Below are 18,586 nucleotides of genomic sequence, written 5' to 3' on the forward strand. Positions count from 1 at the left end.
ACGAGCCTCCACTCCACAGAGATGTCAATATACCCTCCGAAGGTTACCAATTCAGGTTCCGTTCTTTATTCGTTCTCGAGGATCGTTTCAAGAAATTGCGATACTGCTTTTAAACTTGTAACGCGAACTTGTACTCTATTGGCCATTTCTAATTTATTTTATTAATCACTGTCCTTACCTTATTTTCCAGTTGAATGATTTTTATGCGAACTGCAGTAGCTGCAAACAGTAAATTGTTGGCGCGTACCCTATACATACAATATATTCTACAATAATTCAGTACAACTTGTTTCATCTTACTCTAATGTCAAGCAATGAATGTTCGAGTTTAGGAAAGAGGATGAAACAGCAGCACGCACCAGACAGAACATTAAATTATATTTTTATTATATTCATAAAAATTAAAATGTACACACCTTATGTTCAAAGTCATACTCGTATTAGCCTTCTATGCAAGTATCGCAGTATGTATAATATTTAACAATAGAGGTATAGGTACTCTCGAGACGAGACGAGCTTACGAAAACGAATACATGAATTTTTTCCCATTCTTCATACGTTATTTTTTTGTCGTTTTTTTTCTTCTTGAATTGGGCGAGGGGGGGGGGGGAGGTTGAAGAGGGTGGGGGGAGGGAGGGAGGGCGTGGGTGGGTGGATTGGTTTATACGGTCATTAGCTTACTTCCGATAATTATATTAATATTATTGACTGCTTACAAAATAATACTATTACACGGTAATTCATCTCTCGGTTTACGACACAGTTCCGGCGTACTCCGACGACGATTCATTGTTTTTTCTTGTTTTATTTTCAGCCTTTAAAGATGGCCTACGAGATCGAGAAAAAGGAAAACGTAAGTGCTCTCCGCGCGATTCCCTACAGAGTTTTGTTCGCCGCTACAATGGAAACGAAACGAAGATGATTAGCCTCCACTCAGAAGGTATTACATGGAATATACTCCCTAGCTAATGTTTTTTTTTCTTTATTATTATACTGACAGTATTTTTTTCCGTCGTTTTTCTTTCCTCTTAATTATTCCTCGTCGCTAAACACGCCTGTGTGCCAATGGTGCGTTCGCTCGCGATCGGATGCGCGTCTATACGTGTATGCAAATTCGTTCGGTTGAAAAAGTGGCTGAAAAGGTGTCGCCGTATTATTGTGTGAACGGAAACAATCGAAAATTACAAACGTTCGAAGCTGCGTGACGATGAAACTGGCTCTCTTCCGTGTATAAAAGAAAACGAGTGTCCGTTGAATCAGCGGAAAATCTGTTCGATTGCAACGCGAGTCCCTAACGAGCGATAAATAAGATGTGCAATTAGAGCGAAAGGTCTGTTGCTTTCATAGAAACCTCTGGGATGATTAGAAGACGTTAGTTATTCTATAAAATTCAGCGAAACAAACTTTTCCAGAAAATCGAACGTAAAGGCAGTATTCTTCTTTCACTAACGAGGATGTTTACTGGTATGAGTACTTTAATTATATAATCTTGAATCTGCATCTAATCGTTAATGAATCAACGACAGAACATTTTACCTCAACTTCAGAATGATATTCTTATTTAATCAGTTGAATGGAAAATCTTTATTACGGTGTAAATCAGAGAGTCGAGTGATCAACAATTACATTAATCAATGCTTCGAATAAAGAGAAATTAGTTTACTACGCTGAGAAGACTACTTGATCACCGAGGGATAAACAAAGAATGGTAAATTTTCATCGATGCAAATAAATGATTTGAAAGTCTTAGAACTCCAGTTTCGTCACCGTTTCACGAAACGCAACAAACCTTCCGCGCGACCCTAATGCGAACGCGTTCCTTCTTCGCTGTGACCGTTCCCGCCTTCGATCCATCAACCCTTAATGAGAGGAAGGGGAAACGATCGCGTTCGATCGAAAAAGGTGTTCTCTATAGCACCAGCGCGTTGGAAACGTGCGACGCTAATCTGACCGCTAGCCAATCATTGTTCTACGTTCTCTAGAGGAAATTTGAATCTCCGCCGAGGCGACGCGACGCTCGCCGTTTAATCGTTCCACTATGCGTAACACGAAATAAAAGTCGCCTAAGCGCCTCTGTTCTATCTTATCCTTACTTTACACACCCGCTGGATCGATGGCTTCGATCGCGATCACCGATCCTACATAGCACGATCTACCCGCGACAAATTTCCATCGGATTCCAATAACAACACTGCAAGCTTTGAAATTACATCGAGACAAGAACTTCTGATATTTCAGTTTTCCAATCTATTCGAATACCTTTGAATATGCGAGAAATCAAACACGGTCTTTAATGGCAACCGCGCTCGAAGCCATTTATCAGAGCTATGCTGGCACGGTGCAAGTCCGGTCCCATTGTGCCTTACGATACTCTGCAATCACTTTCAACAATATTGATCAATTTAGTATTACTTTTAGTAATTAATGAGCTGGGAGCTTTAATAGTGCAAGCTTTATGTATACATTTTTAGTAGTTGAAGAAAAGACTTAAAATATAGAAAGAGTAAAATATAATATATCACAATATCAAACAAAGTTTACAAACACTCTAGTACACATTATTATCCTCGTAGAACCATATCGGTTCGTTTTTACTGCAAAAATCATTTTCAATTTGAATGATTTATTGAAAATACTCTTCAGGTATTTTCTTCCTTTCGAATAACCTGACACTTTCGCGGTACATATTACCGAATGAACTCAATATTAATTTTGCGACATTCCACGACATTGTTACCGTAATCGATGAGGCAAAACGCCCTGGAGTCGCATAGCAAATCGTTGATCTGCCGTGCGCGCGCGTCCGTCAAGGGGCGAGATATCCGTGGAATGTGAAAGAGCAAACGGTATGCGGTTCGGATGATCGCGATTAAAGTGAGAACATCGAATTCGATCACGCGATCTTGCTTTCTTGTATTATGTGCAGCGAACACGCCGCGCCGGTGCATCCCGCGGATCGTCCTTGCACCGTCCCATAGTCTTACATAAGACATCGCCCGAATAGACATCAGTTGAATGGGAACTGACTCTAAACAGGTTTTCTGCCTTTAATCACGCAATGCAAAAATAGGCTTTCCTATTTCCGGTCACCTAGTACCGGAGCGAGTGACACAGCGATCTACGGATCTACAGAGAATTCCCAAAGTCCTTATAATCTAGTTATCAATCGTTCTCTTACTAATTTCTCCACTGCTCATCCGAACAGGTGTTTTCTACGTCGTTACAGCGTTCGGGTCCCCGATCGTTTGGAACGATCATCTTCCCGTATCTCGTTCGACCGCCAGCGATCATTTCGATATTAAATGCTACCGGCAACTCATGCTAAATCCTGCTAATGATCGATCAAACGCGTTCGCACGTAAATCATCCCGGCGAAAAATCATTGCAACTTTAGTAACCTCTGTGGGTTCGTCAGAGTATGAGAACAATGTTGAGCACAGCTATTTGGAATGTTGCAGTGTACCAAGTACCGGTACTCAAATATTTCCGTAATGCATTGAATCCTTTGATGCACTGATTGTGAGTATCGATATTTCAGCACTATGATAAATTACGTACTCATTTCCGTGTATTTTTATGTGTCGATTACCAGTATTCAAGTAGTCGGATGTACTGAGTACCGGTATTTCAGCATATTCGTGCATTGAGTACTGACATTTAGTGTCACAACATTTCGAGTACCGGCATTCGTGTGCACGAGTGTACCGAGTACAAGATTTGAGTATTCTGTCGCATTGAATACCGGTATTTAGGTGCCATAACTGACTCAAACATATCCCGAGTGTCGGTATTCAAGAATTCTGTGTATCGAGTACCGGTACTTAAGTCGATCTGAACAACAGAACCCTCGATAAACCAATTACAACGTCGGAAAAATGACACGGTCGCACTCGCGCCAACTCAACGCTAGAGAATTTCACTGGAATCGAATTCGAATTGAAACGATAAACAATAATTTTCATTCGTAGCAAAGAAGCGTCGGTAAAAGCTGGGAACACATCGTTCCTCGGACCGGGGGCCCGGTTAAGGTACAATGAACGAAAGCCGCAACGTCGACAAAATGCTCGTTTGGTCGGGCCAACAGACTGATTCGTAACTCTTTTGTTTTCTTGGGAAATGTACAATGTCGGTGTCTCGGTGTATCGTTCAACACGATTAACAGTAAACGGGGAGTAGGGATGATTCGGTGATGGGTCCAGAGGTAGGGGGCTCAAAGTCGTGAAGCTTTTCTGGGTGCACGTCGTGCTACGTTTTTTTTTTGTTTCTTCTTCATCTTCATCATCTTCTTCTGCATCTTTCATACTGTGTCGATAAACGTCTAAGTACCAGCGTGTGGGTATGTGTGTGTAATGTGTGTTCTTTTGATGATTCCTCCGCGCGCATATATACGTTCCTTGTCTCTCCTCTTTTCTCTTTATTAACTTGCTCGTTATATCCTCGTATCTTTTCCGTACTTTTCTTGACGCATTTTTTTTTTGTTTCTTTACATTACATTAAAATATAACACCGATCTCGGACTTGCTTACGTTATACATATACATATATACGTGAGTTTTCATTTGCTTTTTATTCATTTTTTTTCTTCTAAAATGTTCTTTAAATGTATTTAGCGATGATCTTTTCGAACAGTCTCTCACCGTCAAGCGTTTTCAGAAGAGTTCCGAATTCAATATTACGTTGCTCGCGTTAATTGACGACACTGGGGAATGCAGGCTCTGCGGATAGCGGTCAAGAGTCTCGAGGAATGTTGAAAACCAGAGCATGATCAAATATCAAGTTGCTATTATTTATTTACTTAGATGTATACCAAACATACGAACGTTCTTTTATCATTTATCGTAATGGACACGGTAAGACTCGAGTACAGTTTGATCTTTCGCTTCGAACGAGAGTTTAATTTATTTATTTTAGAAGTGACACGAGTATTAAAAAATATTGACTCGATTGTAAAAATAAACACGCAATGGGTATTAGCGATAGACTTATTTTTTATTTTAGAAACGCCACTGTGTTTTATTCGAGTGGAAAAATAGCCTTTTCGTAGATCGCAGCTCGATATTTGATACGCAATGTTTATTGTTATATCGTTTCGAAAATATTCACGTAGATCGATTCTTAATTTACTGGAATGTGTGTTGGTTAAATATGGCGGACTGACAGTGAATCCTCAGTCATCTTTTGGTCGCTATCCATTGACGCTTTAAATGCATAGTGGAGGGATGCTTCTGAAGTTATTTGATGGTGAAACGTGGGCAACGAGTTGTTATGAAACGGTGCAGTGAATCAGGATAAGCATCAACGATAAAAACAAATTCAATCAATTTTATATAAATCAGTTTTTTAAGTACATAGATCGAAAATACCACTAGAAAAACTGAAATTGTTGAATTGCGAAATCGTACAAGAATTTGAAAGACCAAACTCAAGTAACCTCAATTATAAAAAGTAGTATTAAATTAAGAACTACAACATATTACACACATTCTTCTAACATATTTGATTAAATCAGAGAGGATACAAGCTCCATCAAAAAATTAATTAAGACGAACTAGTCACTTAGCCCGGAACACAATCGTAGCATTGATCACTGTCCTGATTCACTGCGCATGGTTTCACAAAAACGAGGCGCACTTCAATCATTACGCACGTTCTTACAGTCTCTCATAATTCAAGGTAATTCTGGTCTCATGCTCGCATGATCGAGGAGCTGGTGACAGAATGCCCAAAAAAGCACCTCGTATCTGAACTTACTTCTCTTAATATCACTTGTAAATCGTTCCCTTAAGAAATGCTTATACATAGTATGAAATAAATAATTGATTATTTATAATTATCGACATTGAATGAATTTATGAATTTAAGTCAATTCGTAGCACTTATCTTCTCAAAGATTGGAGAACTTAGTAAAACTATAAACTGAATATAGAAATGTTCCTTGGTCAGTTACACGAAAAACAAAATAATAAAAAAAGAGTTGATTTAGTTTAGGTTCATTTCTGTCACGATCAGCCCGACGATTTGTTCGGGAAACATCGTTTTCAAATGCATGGGTGATAGCTGCGCGCGTTATCAGCAATGCAAAGGGGGTAGAAAACGAGGGTAGCCAGCGTAAGGACAGCAAAAGATTAGTCTCACAGCCTCGGTTAGGAGAATCGATTAGATTACAAGAGCGCCCCCGGTACTTGTTCATACACTGGAATAAAAATGGACCCGTGCGACCTCGTGTCAATTGATCGTTTCCTCACCACCTTTTTTTTCGGAACTTAGACCGTCTCCGGCTGCAGCAGTTTCACAAATCTATTCGATAATGTCAAACTCGGAAGTCTTCCAGAGACATTCGTAAAACCGATTGGTCGAAAATATTATTCTAGAATCCGTTAGGGTAAAAAGTATAGTTGCGAACGATTATCAGTAGATAATTGTAACGATAAAAATGGACATTGTCTTATCGTGGGATGGAATAGGCTGTGTAAGCTCCGTCAGTGCTAGATGCTCATCTGTAGTTCCGAGGAAAATCGAATCGAAAAATCAACCAGGAAAACAAACAACAGTAATAACGAACCCGAGAAAATCAGTGACCCAGAAAACGAAAGAAAACAAAATGTATTTTGGAAATTTCTCGACGAACTCTCGCGCAGATCGGAACATTTCGTAAATCAGTCGCAGGTGTTCGATAAGAACGCGAACGGGGGCTCCATTCGATAGAACCAACCTCGACAAAAACAAACAAGTAAACCAACAAAAAAAAAAAAGAAAAAACATACAGGTAACACAACGTGTCTGAAACGAAAATTTTTATTAATCTGCCGGGCAGGCATGTAGCATCACCGTGACATTTGTGAGTCTTAATTTCTTTCGTCGTTAATTAAACCTTGATTACCACAAAATGGACAGAAGGCTTGCGGTCGCGACGTTTCCCCATCGACGATCGCGTCTCTGTTCTCTCGCAAGATTCGCAATCGCAAGACACACGTGAGGCGAGTCCACGGTCGCCATAGTCGCAGATTATGGTCGCCGGATCGTGCGGGAAAACCTCGCGGCGCAGTTGAGTTCTTGTTTACTTTATATTCAATAAATATTACGTACACGTATAATACGTTCGTAATTGGTAGCGAATTTTTTTTAGTATTGTTCTAATTGGACAGAAGTTGTTGTGTGTGTGGTTCACAGTTTCGGGCGAAAAAACGTTCTCTCACGATCACAAGAATCCTGGAATCGTCAAATCGCTTTTCACCGTCGCTCGTTTTCCGCTCTCGTCTCCGAAGCTCGCGGAAAAAAACGCACGATCGAGCTTCCCGGTCATCTTCGATCTCTCGCCTTGGGACTTGATGACTTGTTTCGAGGGAGGGGAGGGAGGATGATTTTTGCACCCCGGACTCGCAGTAATCCGGGGCACGCACGTAGATCGAGTCACCCGCGCTGAGCAAATCGCGTCGAAATGTATCAAATATATATTGTATATATATATATATATATATATATATATATATATATATATATATATATATATATGATTTATTGTGTACGTGTCTGTGTGGTAGCGTGTTCTCTTCGTGTACGCGTGATCAGAGATGGCGGCTTCCGAAAACAGCCTGCGAAAACCGCCGCGAAAAACGGAACGCGAACGACGAACGAAGCTCGTTCTTTTTCCAACTGTCCGCCGCCTGAAACGAGGAAACGAGAAACAAGGTAGGGCGAAAGCAAGGAAGAAGAACTTACGAACCTAGTATTGCAACTTCTATACACCACACGCGCGTTGCACCCCGTGGGGAAAAGAACGTGATCGCCGCGAGTCGCCTAACCAACGGTCTGGCTCGCGTGTTTTATACATATTGTATCGTATGTATTATAAATTAATTTACGGTCGCGCGATAACACAACAATAGCTAGATAGGTAGCTAGATATAGAGAGATAGAGATAGAAACAGAGAGAAAGGATGTATGTTACAATAAAAAGGAACTTAACAGATTTCGCTAAAAAAATACAATATATGAAACAATTGTATACATATAAAATCTTTAAATAATCTACACGACGCGGTAAATCGTACTCGAAGGATTTCCTCGGATCTCCTCGCAGTTTCCGGTAGCACGTCTCCACGATACGAATTACCCGGGTAATTCGGGAGAGTGTGTTTTTTATTTTATGTCTGTATGGACTGACTGAGTGTGTTTCTGTTTGTGTGTATTTGTGTTCTTGTGTGTAATACCGCTCGGCCGACGATTCTACGAGAATGTTAATGGCCGACTCGGTTGGATTTTCATTTTTGGATTCAGTGGGTGCGATCGGATGCTTTCACCGCTGTCGGAATAATCATTGAACCGCTGGACATCGTCCTTGACGCGACGCGAGGGTCAAGGACGACGGCGTTGATTGCGGGAATCGTAGTTAAATCGACTTCCGTCTTCGTCTTTTTCCCTTCTAGACAATGTACAATTCATTGCATCGAGCGAACTAAACAGAGAATAAAGAAAGAACCGTGACGCTCTCCTCGTCCTACGTACAACGTTTCAAATGGCTGATTCGAATCCCAGTCGTTTAAAAGTAAAAGATTGTGGAATGCTTGAACAGAATCCGCTCGAAAGCATCGCGTCAGCTCGTCGGCGAAGAAAAGAAAACTCGGGAGAACTGACGCCCAGCTTATCATCTTTTTTGTGTATCGACGATTTGTTTGTTCTCTTTCGTTCTTCTTCGTCTTCATCAAAATCATCATCATCATTATCATCATCATCATCCTCTTCTTCTTCTTTTTTGTGATTTTTTTTATCGTTTGTTTGTTTTCGTCTTTCTTTCCTCTATTCTACTAAAATGCGAAGTAGACATACTAATGCTTTTTTTCGTTTCAGCATGATCTTCCCCGGCCAACGCGGCTGCTGTTTTTCCTCTCGCGGTGCTTCGGCCGTATCTCCCATGCCTTTTTGTGTGATACACATTAAATGACCTAATATCTCAAGTAATAGTTAGAAGTTATTAGTAATCCATTAGCTGCCCTAACGTCTAAGGGACTGAAACACTGCTGCTACACATATTCATAGGCATGTAGCAATTTTTTTTCTTTAGGATTATTTTAGTGGCTTATAGTAGAACGAAGTTACGGTGAAGCGGGTGTGATCCGGTTTTTACTTGCCCCGTGGTGAGGATCGTGTGCCTGTTGTTGAGAGACCTTCGCCTCGGCTCCGAGTTCGGTGCAAGGAATGTAGACCCTCGCCTGAAACGTTGAAATAACGTTCAACATTATTTGTCCAATGTTCACGCATTACCCAAGTATTTCATAGTTCCTCAAAATCCACAGCTAGATTACTTAATGAATTTCTTTACGGCAGCACCAATTCCCCCATGAACTAACAAATCATCTTCAGGGACATCAGCAAACATATTCTAAGAGAATTAATATTTGAAACAAGATCTTTAGGCACCTTTTTCTTCATTGGCAAAATTATTCGCTTGAACCTAGCTGACCCTATGTCAACATTGAAGTAAAAATGATATTGAATTCGATTGTACTTTTATATCTCTCGCGATTGGCTTGTTAAATTAAGTAATAAGACATTCAAATATTGTTCTCACCTCTGCTAACGCTTCTGCGCATCGGTGCAGACTGAGGAAGGGTGAAAGTGTAGTTCCTAAGTGCTCTGCCTCGTTTGTCTCGAATTAATTTGTCCACTTTGACGAAAATACCGCACTTCGGTCGACACGAGAAGTACCTATGGCCGTTCACAGCACCATCGTTTTTACCTGTAACATGGACAGCACGTTTCCATTTAGCTCATACATCGACTGTGCCCATTATAGTCTTCATAAGCACTCTGTGATGACAGTATGATCTTACCAGTTGGGGCGTCCAATTCGACGCCTATCCACGACCCAGAAGCAAACTCTGTCGGGCCCACATACGCTATGACGCCGGAATAGCTGTGTGGACGAACCAGTACCGATTCACCAACCACCACCCAATCTGGTAGTGGTGTTTCGACTCTGCTTAAATCGTGCCTCGAACCGAAAGCTGAACTTTTGTCGCTCACGTCATCTGTTGTGATAGAAAGTATGACAGTTAGAACCTAGATGGTAGGTTATATTGGAGGGAAAGTTCTGTCGCGTATTTTCAGGAAAACATTTGAATCAATTTTTAAAAATATATGTTTAATATTATTCAATGATATAATAACTTGTTGCCATCTTTCAGATAACCTGTCAATTCCTGTTTCCCAATGACTCCGCTAGCAGCATGTGTTTTTGATTTACCAGCAAAATTACCTGCTTATATAAAATACGACAGAACTTTCCCTCGAACCTAATAAATTGATTGTAGCTATTGAACGAAGAAAACGCTAAGACAGTAGAACGGTTCAATTGTTCGAGAATATCTATGGTAGAACGATGGCGTACCGTCGATTCGTTCAGAGGAGCTATTGTCACCGTTCTCGTAGGGCATGTTAGGTTGCATCGATTGTTCCAGTCGCGCTGCAGCTTTGCTCTCCGAGAGCTGTGGACGGACCATGGGGAATGAAGCCCTGTGCTGAGAACTGCTAGGCCTTCCTGTAGTCGTAGACGCTTTTCTTCGACGCACCACCTACGCATTACCAAACCATGATCATTATTATCGACTCACAAGCAAAGCAAGTAGTAGTAGAATAATTACGTTACCTTGCCCGGTGGTAATTTTGTATGGACAACCGAGCTGCCCTCGAATGGACTGTCCTCTCCAGAATTAGAAGTCTGACTGATCTCCATGTCGCTTTTCCTTCGATTGCTCAGTGCCTGATGGGTCGTATCTTTCTTCTGAATGTTATTAGAGTGCGCTATGCTGCTGTTCATATCGCTATCGCTCTTCGTCGAGGAGACTGGACTGTCTATGTCCGGGTCCACGTAAGCAGTTTCTTCTAAATTCTTCCTGGTACGTTCTGAATCGCAATAAGAACAATGTGAACTAGCCAATTACACCAATAAATCTTCTAAAAATTAATCATTAAATCGTCGATTCTGTTGAAAATTCATTTTATAAATTATATAATAAATTTATATTGCAACTAACCCTCGTTACAACTGTTGCCCATCATGTTCAGGTTGTCTAGCGCCGCAGACACCTCGCCCAAGTACTCCTCAGGTGTTTCCTCGACCAAAGAGCTGTCCATACGCTCAGGCTTCTTCGAGTCCAGCAGATTCCGATATTCCAGGTCCGGGGTTTCGTCCACGCTGATCGATTTCACCGACAACGAGTCCTCGGACGTCAGATTGGTCGTAGACACGGCTTGCGAACCGTAACCACTGCTGCTCATGCTTGGCGTGTTGATCTTCGTCGATTGAAGTTCGACGAGAGAATCCAGTGTGCGTGAAGAAGTTAGTGGTTTTACTGGTTTCGCCGTTGCCTGAACGTAATCGTGTGTGATATGCTTTTCAGTATTGTCTGACCAACGAGCCGCGCTCCGCTTATCGAACAAGGCGCTTTTACAGTGACTATGTGCATAACGATGCCTGAGCGGCTGATTAAATTGCACTAATCGCTTCTGCGAGCCATCTTAAGATCAGACGCGTCCAAGTAACAGCTCAAAAACCAGCGTTCAAAAAACCAGGCAATGTTTAAAAAACGATAAAAATGTGATAGCATTGCGTGAAATCTTAAGGGGGTAGTCTCGTTTCCTTCTCGTTTCTCGATAATACAAAGATGGGATTTTTCGGCAGTCAAAACCGCTAGATAAAAGATCAATCTGGGCCACAGACGCCCTCAATGATAGACAGGAACAGGCGTAGGCTTAGCTCGTACATCAAAGCGGGGCCCCGGCCGCTCCACATACGAGCCTGTAGATGTGGGAGAAAAGGGCATAAGTCCTGGGTGATAGCTTTTTTAGTGGGTAGTGGGGGATCCTCGACCATCCGATCCCCTGAGCCCCACCCTACCCCCTTCAGAGGTGTGCGCAAATGCATTTTTTCCATCATCCTTAACAAATACAAAAAAAGGCCACAGTCGCCCTCAAAATTCCTATTTTTACGTGTACGAGGCGTACTTTGCATTATTCGAAAGTATCAAGCTGCGCATGTAGCTATTTTCATAAAAATAGGACTTTTGAAGGCGACTGCGGTCTACACTGATCTTTTATCTAACGATTTGACTACTGAAACACCCCATCATTGCATTATCGAAAAATGAAAAGGCCCATCCCTTGCAATCCTGGAAACGGGTCTACCTCCTTAAGCCGTCTCCTCATTCACTTGGCTTTGCCACACAATTTTAAATGTTTCTAGGAGAAGCCTAGCTTCAAAACCATATGATAAGAGTCGAAGCTACGCGGGCACATCTTTAGAGACTCGACAGAAGAAATTAGTAGAAAATCACTCTAACAAGGAAGTACCCAAGCTGATCTCCAAAAAAAATTTTTAAGAGTACGCACCTTATCAATCACTCTAACTGAATAATAATAAGTAACAGATAGAATTAGATTTTGCCAGTTAAAGGTGGGGATGCTCGGGTATTTCATTTGCGAGTGATCACGTTCGGTGTCCGCAGTGGTAGTTAAGGCCGAAGAACGTGTACTACCTGGTAGGAATCGTACTCGGAGTAATCAGCATCGCTCTTCTCCTCCTCTTCGTCATGGATAGGCGAAGGCAGCTGGTTCCCAACGTTCGACGTCTCCTCGTGCAGTGTGGTCATCCGTAGACTCAGCTTAGTACCCACCATGTTTGGAGATGCTAAAATAAACACCGTTCAATCAGCGAGACGCTCGGCTATTGCAAACGGAAGTCCACAAGTGTGATTGCGTTTGAATATCAGGGCCGATCTGGCCACATTTATTAGACAAAACTCTTGTTCTGTCTCTTTTGCTTTTTTACTCCTTTTTATTGCTTTCGTTCTTTTTATCGATACTTTACAACAATGTTTGTCCTCGTTTCTAGTTCACGATCGTTGCTTCTCTGCGTGGGTTTTTTTCGACATACATTCTACGTAACCGGGTCGATGAGAACACTAAAGGTGCCAGGTCGGTTCTGATACAGATTTGTGATTACAAAATATCGAACAAAGGACCCATGCTGTTCCTAAAAATAACAAAAACGGAGAAGAATATATATATATTCCACGTATCCGACTGTCTTTCCCCCATCGAATGGATTGGCCAACCGGCATGGAGGTGATTCCATAGAGAAAAAACCAATGGAACGGTTAGTACAATATCTTTCCCTTCGGAGCTCAGCTTTCGAGACATTCGATTAGGACATTGGTACAATGAAGAAGTTCCGGTGTATCATTTTTTAACAGTTTTCTGTTAATCTACCTTCCAGAGCAAATGTTTCCGCGTTAAAACATTTCTTTTCCATTTTACTCTGAATGAAAGGAATTTAATTTTACTTAGTACATGAACGAATCATTAAAAAATAATTTCCTATGGAATCTTCATAACACTAACGATGGTCGACTGGCGTCATCACTGGCGCATTCTACTTACACCAACTTTGTCAGCTTCGCAGTGCAAACCTGCAAGCTCAGTTTTCTCAAGAACGAAGCTCCGAGCAGAAAAAACTTTGTTCTACACTTTCGATTCGTTTTTGCACGTAAAATCATCTCCTCGACTTCACCACCGGACACAGCACACCCGGTAACATTAATCTGCGGTATCTTCGCTCGCGTAGTTCAGTGGATCCCTTTCCAAGACACTCGTCGACTATATTTCACATGGTTCCGTGTCTGTCAACCCTTAAGTGGTCAGGTGGTTTTATTCTTATGGTATAAATATTGTTTATTCGAATAGTTTAGTGTGATGGCATTTGAAATACATTCGTGGGATATACCATAAACGCCGGACCACTCAATAGTCGATGTTCAGTGTAGATAAAGGTATCGTTTAATTCGGTATGCGAGCCAGTGTTGCAATATATAGTGTCAGGGTATCAGAAGAGGAAGCGCATACGTGGAATATAAGGCAGCCTCAAGTAAACATAAAAACAGAGCCGTAGTAGGTACCAATTATTGTAAAGCGATAGAAAACATCGAACACATACGGAGCTACGCGCTGCGCGTTTCGCGCAGCGTGGCTGCGATTCCAATTAAGAGAGAGAGAGAGAGAGAGAGAGAGAGAAAAACGAAAAAAAAGAATAAAATAAATAGTACAGTATACTACCACTGTCTCTGATAACAAACGAAAAGAATAGTTTACGAAAATTATGTGTATTACGGTTCGAACACAGTGTCTATTACCTATACACTACGTAAAATGGTCGAACTAAGGAGTAAGGAAACCAAAGACTCTACTAATCACTACGAGAATGATCGTATGGACTCTTTCAAACTCCGTTTAAATTGATCCCTCGCAATATGCCGATTTTACATTCTACCATCTCACAAGTGCTCTTCTTCGTTGAGTACTACTGTTTTAATAGTTTCAATTATTTTTAATGAAACGGATTTCATTGAAAGAAATTATTCTTTTTTTTGTAGACTGGCGAATGAAACTAGAAGTTTAAACTTTCTATAAAGTTGTGAAAACCTTTTTGTGATTTATAATTCGTTTTTTTTTTAAGATCAATGAGCCATTCGTCGTGACTCTTTCATGTATTTCTACGTTGTTTTCAACAGAATGAATTTTTCAGCCAAAGAAAGGAGTTTTTCCCTTTCTTTATAGTAGAATCAATAAAAACAGAAATCTACATTAAATTTTACGTTCAGATGCTCAACAAAGCTACAGATTCGATTCGTTATTTTGCATTATCGTTTCGGTCGAATTCACGATTTATAATTTCTCCTGTGTCGCGATCAATGAATTTTACATTGATTTCTGCATTATTTTTAATCGAACGAATTTTTCAGTCAAAAAGAAAGGTTTCTTCTTGTTACTCTAGCCTAGCACAGCCAATTGGAAAACGAAGTTCACGTGAAATTCTTCGTTTAATATTCTCAACAAAGAAGACGTTGTCTGTTGGTTTGTCTTGTGCCGATCAAGCATCGGAGAATCTAGTCTTTCTTCCGATTCCGTTTCGAAAAATAGGATCGAAGTTCCTACGTAGATTTGGCGGAGTCAGTTTGAAAGATCGTCCAAACGGCGAGTGTCACCTACACTTGGCAGAGGTGGATTGTTGCAGACGTGTCAATGAGTTGAGATTCAGGTTCAGATTCAGGAAAGTTGGTCTCGCTGAAAGGAGATACAGACGTACTGATTACACGGCACTCTTGTTAAGAGTCTGGTCGAATGACTATAAAAAAAAGTTATATATATATATATATATATATATGTATGTATATATGTATATAAACACACTACGTTCTCCTCTCCTCTGAATGGCGAGCCATTGTTAGAGCTTGTCTTTCGCAACAGGCTTTCGAACACAGTCATTGAAATCATGCCTGAAAACACCGGACAGTGAGAGAGAAAAACCAGTCAACAAGAGGTATACAGATTCCCGGTGACCGACGATCATCGACGGAAACAATCAATTATCCATCCAAGTACACAGTCACGTCGAACAATGTACAAAGTTCGCGGGCGGGATAGAGAAAATGGCGTGGTTCGGCCGAATTTGTTGGTCCCGTTCCGATAATAATCAAATTCGATTTCTTTTTCTTTTTTGCACCGACTCGACGGCCGGAGTATTCTAACTCGCCATTTTGTCACGAATCCAAAATGCACGTAATCAACTAGCTCGTTCAATCGCAATATTGTTAGCGATTCTTTCTTCTGGATAGTAGTGCATTGTAGATTCGTTGGAAAAATATATTAAACAACAGCGATTAGTTTAAAGTCAATGGCTCTTGGTGTCTCCAACAGATTTTTGGTTCTCGTTAGATCGCGACGGTACTAGCGAGATTCTAGAGCATGCTTGACTAACTTCGAAAACGACAATTCCATGCATCACTAGTCGCTATTTCGTAACAACCGATTCTCGTTGTCTACGTTATTCGAAAACTGGCTGGCTGGTCGGACGTTCTCCGGTTGACTTTAAACTAATTCTCTCTGTGGAGAAAAGGGAACTCTCAGCCGGGGCGTTCGAATCTTTGAATCCTCTTTGTATCTTTCTGCGAGTCCGCTTCGGTTCTGTTTGCAGGCAAGAGTCTCCCTTTTCTGCAGTCTTTTGAGAAACAATTTAAGCTTTCCTCTCTTAGATTGTATTTATTCGTATTTTTATCCTGAAAGAGTTTGTAGCGTATTCGTCGAGCTGCATGCTTGCATATTTCAGCTGATATTTATTATCTTAATCGTTTGTAGAAGCAGGCATTCTTACAATTTAGTGAAATCATTGAATTATTCACACCTGACTAATTTGCTCATTTCGAACGAAATGTATCTGATTGATACTAATGGTTTTTGCAATTATAAAAAAAACCCATATTTTCATAGCATTTTGTATATTTATGTCCAAAATCTACCAAAGGCTAATTAATAAAAATTAACGAGATAAATGCTACTACGTTATTCAAGAAAAAAATTCAATGTAATCTCAATCTCATTGCATAAGTTTGTACAAACGTGTATCCAACGATCGATAAATTGTCAACTTCGCAGGTGACGAGTCTCCATTGAATCGAAAAACATTGTTCAAACTGTTTCTCAGAAGTGGGTCCACCTAAATCATCATTAATCCTATCAATATATAAATACCTATGTATATGTATATGTATAAGTATATGTACACATATAATATGATACAATAAACCTACGTCTGTTTCTAAAATATTGCTCAACAGCACATTCACAGGTGGAAACAGTAAAACGTAAACGAAAAAAGAAAAATTGTAGGAAAAAAAATACACTCGACAGAAGCGACTCGACTCTCGTTTCGATTCGCCGCGAATCGAACAGTGTCCTTCTCTTTTCATCTCGTCGTGATTCGCGGTTGTTTTCCTTAAAGAATTTGGCGCCGATTCGAATACGGTGTTAGAATACAGTCGATCATTCGTCGAACGCGATCGGTTCGAACGAATCATCGGTGCTCGATCAACTATTGCGGAAATCGTTCTCTATCTCTAGATGGGTGGAGAGAAAAAAAAAACGTGTTCTTTCACTCGCTCGACACAAGTTTCTCAAGAAAGTTCCATGCGTTCGCGTTTTGCGAACAAAGTGAGGATAATATATGTAACAGAGTGAACGGAAAACGGTGCCGGTGAAAGAATGATCTCTGTGCACGGTGACTTAAAAGACTGGAGCGAGATTAGGCTATTTCGTTCGCTGGCCTCTGGCGTGATACTCGCTAAACTGCGGATGCTTATGCGAGTTTGCGTTCAGTCGCATTTTAACGCTGCAACTACCTTTCGGATTCACATTCGCAATTTTATGGTCAATTCGTTTCTGACGAATTTCTGATCGAAATTGTTCGATCATTCTTAACGAAAACATTTCTGAAGATTCCAATACTATTTCAATAGGATAGGGGATGGTCATCGTTTTAACTCACCTGGTAGTTTCAGTGTTAATAATAGTAATAATAATGGCGTCTTTATTGTACACATTCAGTCTAACATGTCAGACACAACAATAGCAGGAAAATATTGGATCGAACGATGTTGTAAGTATGACTCCCTTAAATTGATCGAACAATGAGTATAAATCGAGTCTTATTATTTTTACAATACATACAAAGTACTATTGACAAATAAGAAATTAATATAAAAATCGTGTAAAATCTGAACAAATGATCTTTCTGATCAATTTACAAATTCACCGAATTCCAAGAAATATTTCTACTTTTATTTGACTCTGAACACACATTGTGAAGGGTGTGCGATAAAGCCACCATTATTACCATCAAGAGATCTAACAAGAAGACAGACAGATAGCTTAACAAACAGTATGTCGAGTGCACAAGTCCATTCACTTGCGATTCGTAATCATTGCAATTCATAAACATCCGCGGTCCTACATACAGCGACAGTTGCGCAAAGTGCAACAAAGAAGGATATAGACTACTCAATGAACAAACTTGCCGATGCTAGGGTAAACACAAGGGACGCATTCGCATGCAATAATCCATAGAACGGGGCGGAAGTAACATCGCTCACGCAAATAAACAGCGTTCAAACAAATCTAGGTAGAAGTGCGTCAGCAATCTTCAGAACTAGAATGCATACGGCGGAGACAGATATAGTTAGCGGCGTTCCTCAAAGCTTTATTGTAATTACTGAAGCGCGGGGATCCGTTAAATGCTCGCATTGCTACGTATTCACCACTCTCTTTCATCTATCGGTCATTGGTAAGCTGCGTTTTGTGTTGGTGATGGGACTCGCAATGAATCGAGTTTCCCTGAGAAATGTTGTCTTGAACGATTGTCGATTTGTCCGTACACTTGGAGTCGCCAGATTAAGACTCGTCTCCCCACTCTGCCGTTCGTTCCTCTTCTACTTCCGACAATGTCACGTGATTAAAGGGGGAAACTCGTTTCCAGAATTGCAAGGGTGCGGGAGGTTTATCGTCATTTCATGATAATGCAAAGATAGGGTTTTTCAGTAGTCAAAAGCGCTAGACAAAAGAGCAATCTAGGCCGCAGTCGCCCTCAAAAGTCCTATTTTTACGTTTACGTGGCGTAATTTGAATTATTCGGAATCATGTAGTTGTCGCAGCTTTATGAAAATAGCTACATGCGCAGCTGTATGCTTCCGAACAGTGTTGT

The 18,586-nt window shown here is 40.7% G+C and overlaps 1 protein-coding gene across 10 annotated transcripts in view; it reads right to left on the reverse strand.

Annotated features, from left to right (window-relative positions):
• Positions 1 to 365: 365 nt before the first annotated feature.
• The window catches only part of LOC143209844 (kinesin-like protein KIF13A), a 124,321-nt gene continuing 106,100 nt past the window's right edge, over positions 366 to 18,586 (reverse strand). For 7 of the 10 annotated variants that reach the window (XM_076426054.1, XM_076426055.1, XM_076426064.1 and 4 more), the window contains 8 exons: positions 15,043 to 15,117; positions 12,534 to 12,685; positions 11,034 to 11,367; positions 10,646 to 10,902; positions 10,388 to 10,571; positions 9,831 to 10,028; positions 9,569 to 9,736; positions 366 to 9,209 (listed from right to left, as the gene is read on the reverse strand). In XM_076426054.1, the coding sequence (XP_076282169.1) occupies positions 9,121 to 9,209; positions 9,569 to 9,736; positions 9,831 to 10,028; positions 10,388 to 10,571; positions 10,646 to 10,902; positions 11,034 to 11,367; positions 12,534 to 12,685; positions 15,043 to 15,117 (1,457 nt within the window). In that variant the 3' untranslated portion in view covers positions 366 to 9,120. The remainder of the gene's footprint in view (positions 9,210 to 9,568; positions 9,737 to 9,830; positions 10,029 to 10,387; positions 10,572 to 10,645; positions 10,903 to 11,033; positions 11,368 to 12,533; positions 12,686 to 15,042; positions 15,118 to 18,586) is intronic. The other 3 variants (XM_076426063.1, XM_076426062.1, XM_076426061.1) reach the window with 2 other exon arrangements.

The sequence above is a fragment of the Lasioglossum baleicum genome, chromosome 6, assembly GCF_051020765.1.
Source record: "Lasioglossum baleicum chromosome 6, iyLasBale1, whole genome shotgun sequence".
Lineage (NCBI taxonomy): Eukaryota > Metazoa > Arthropoda > Insecta > Hymenoptera > Halictidae > Lasioglossum > Lasioglossum baleicum.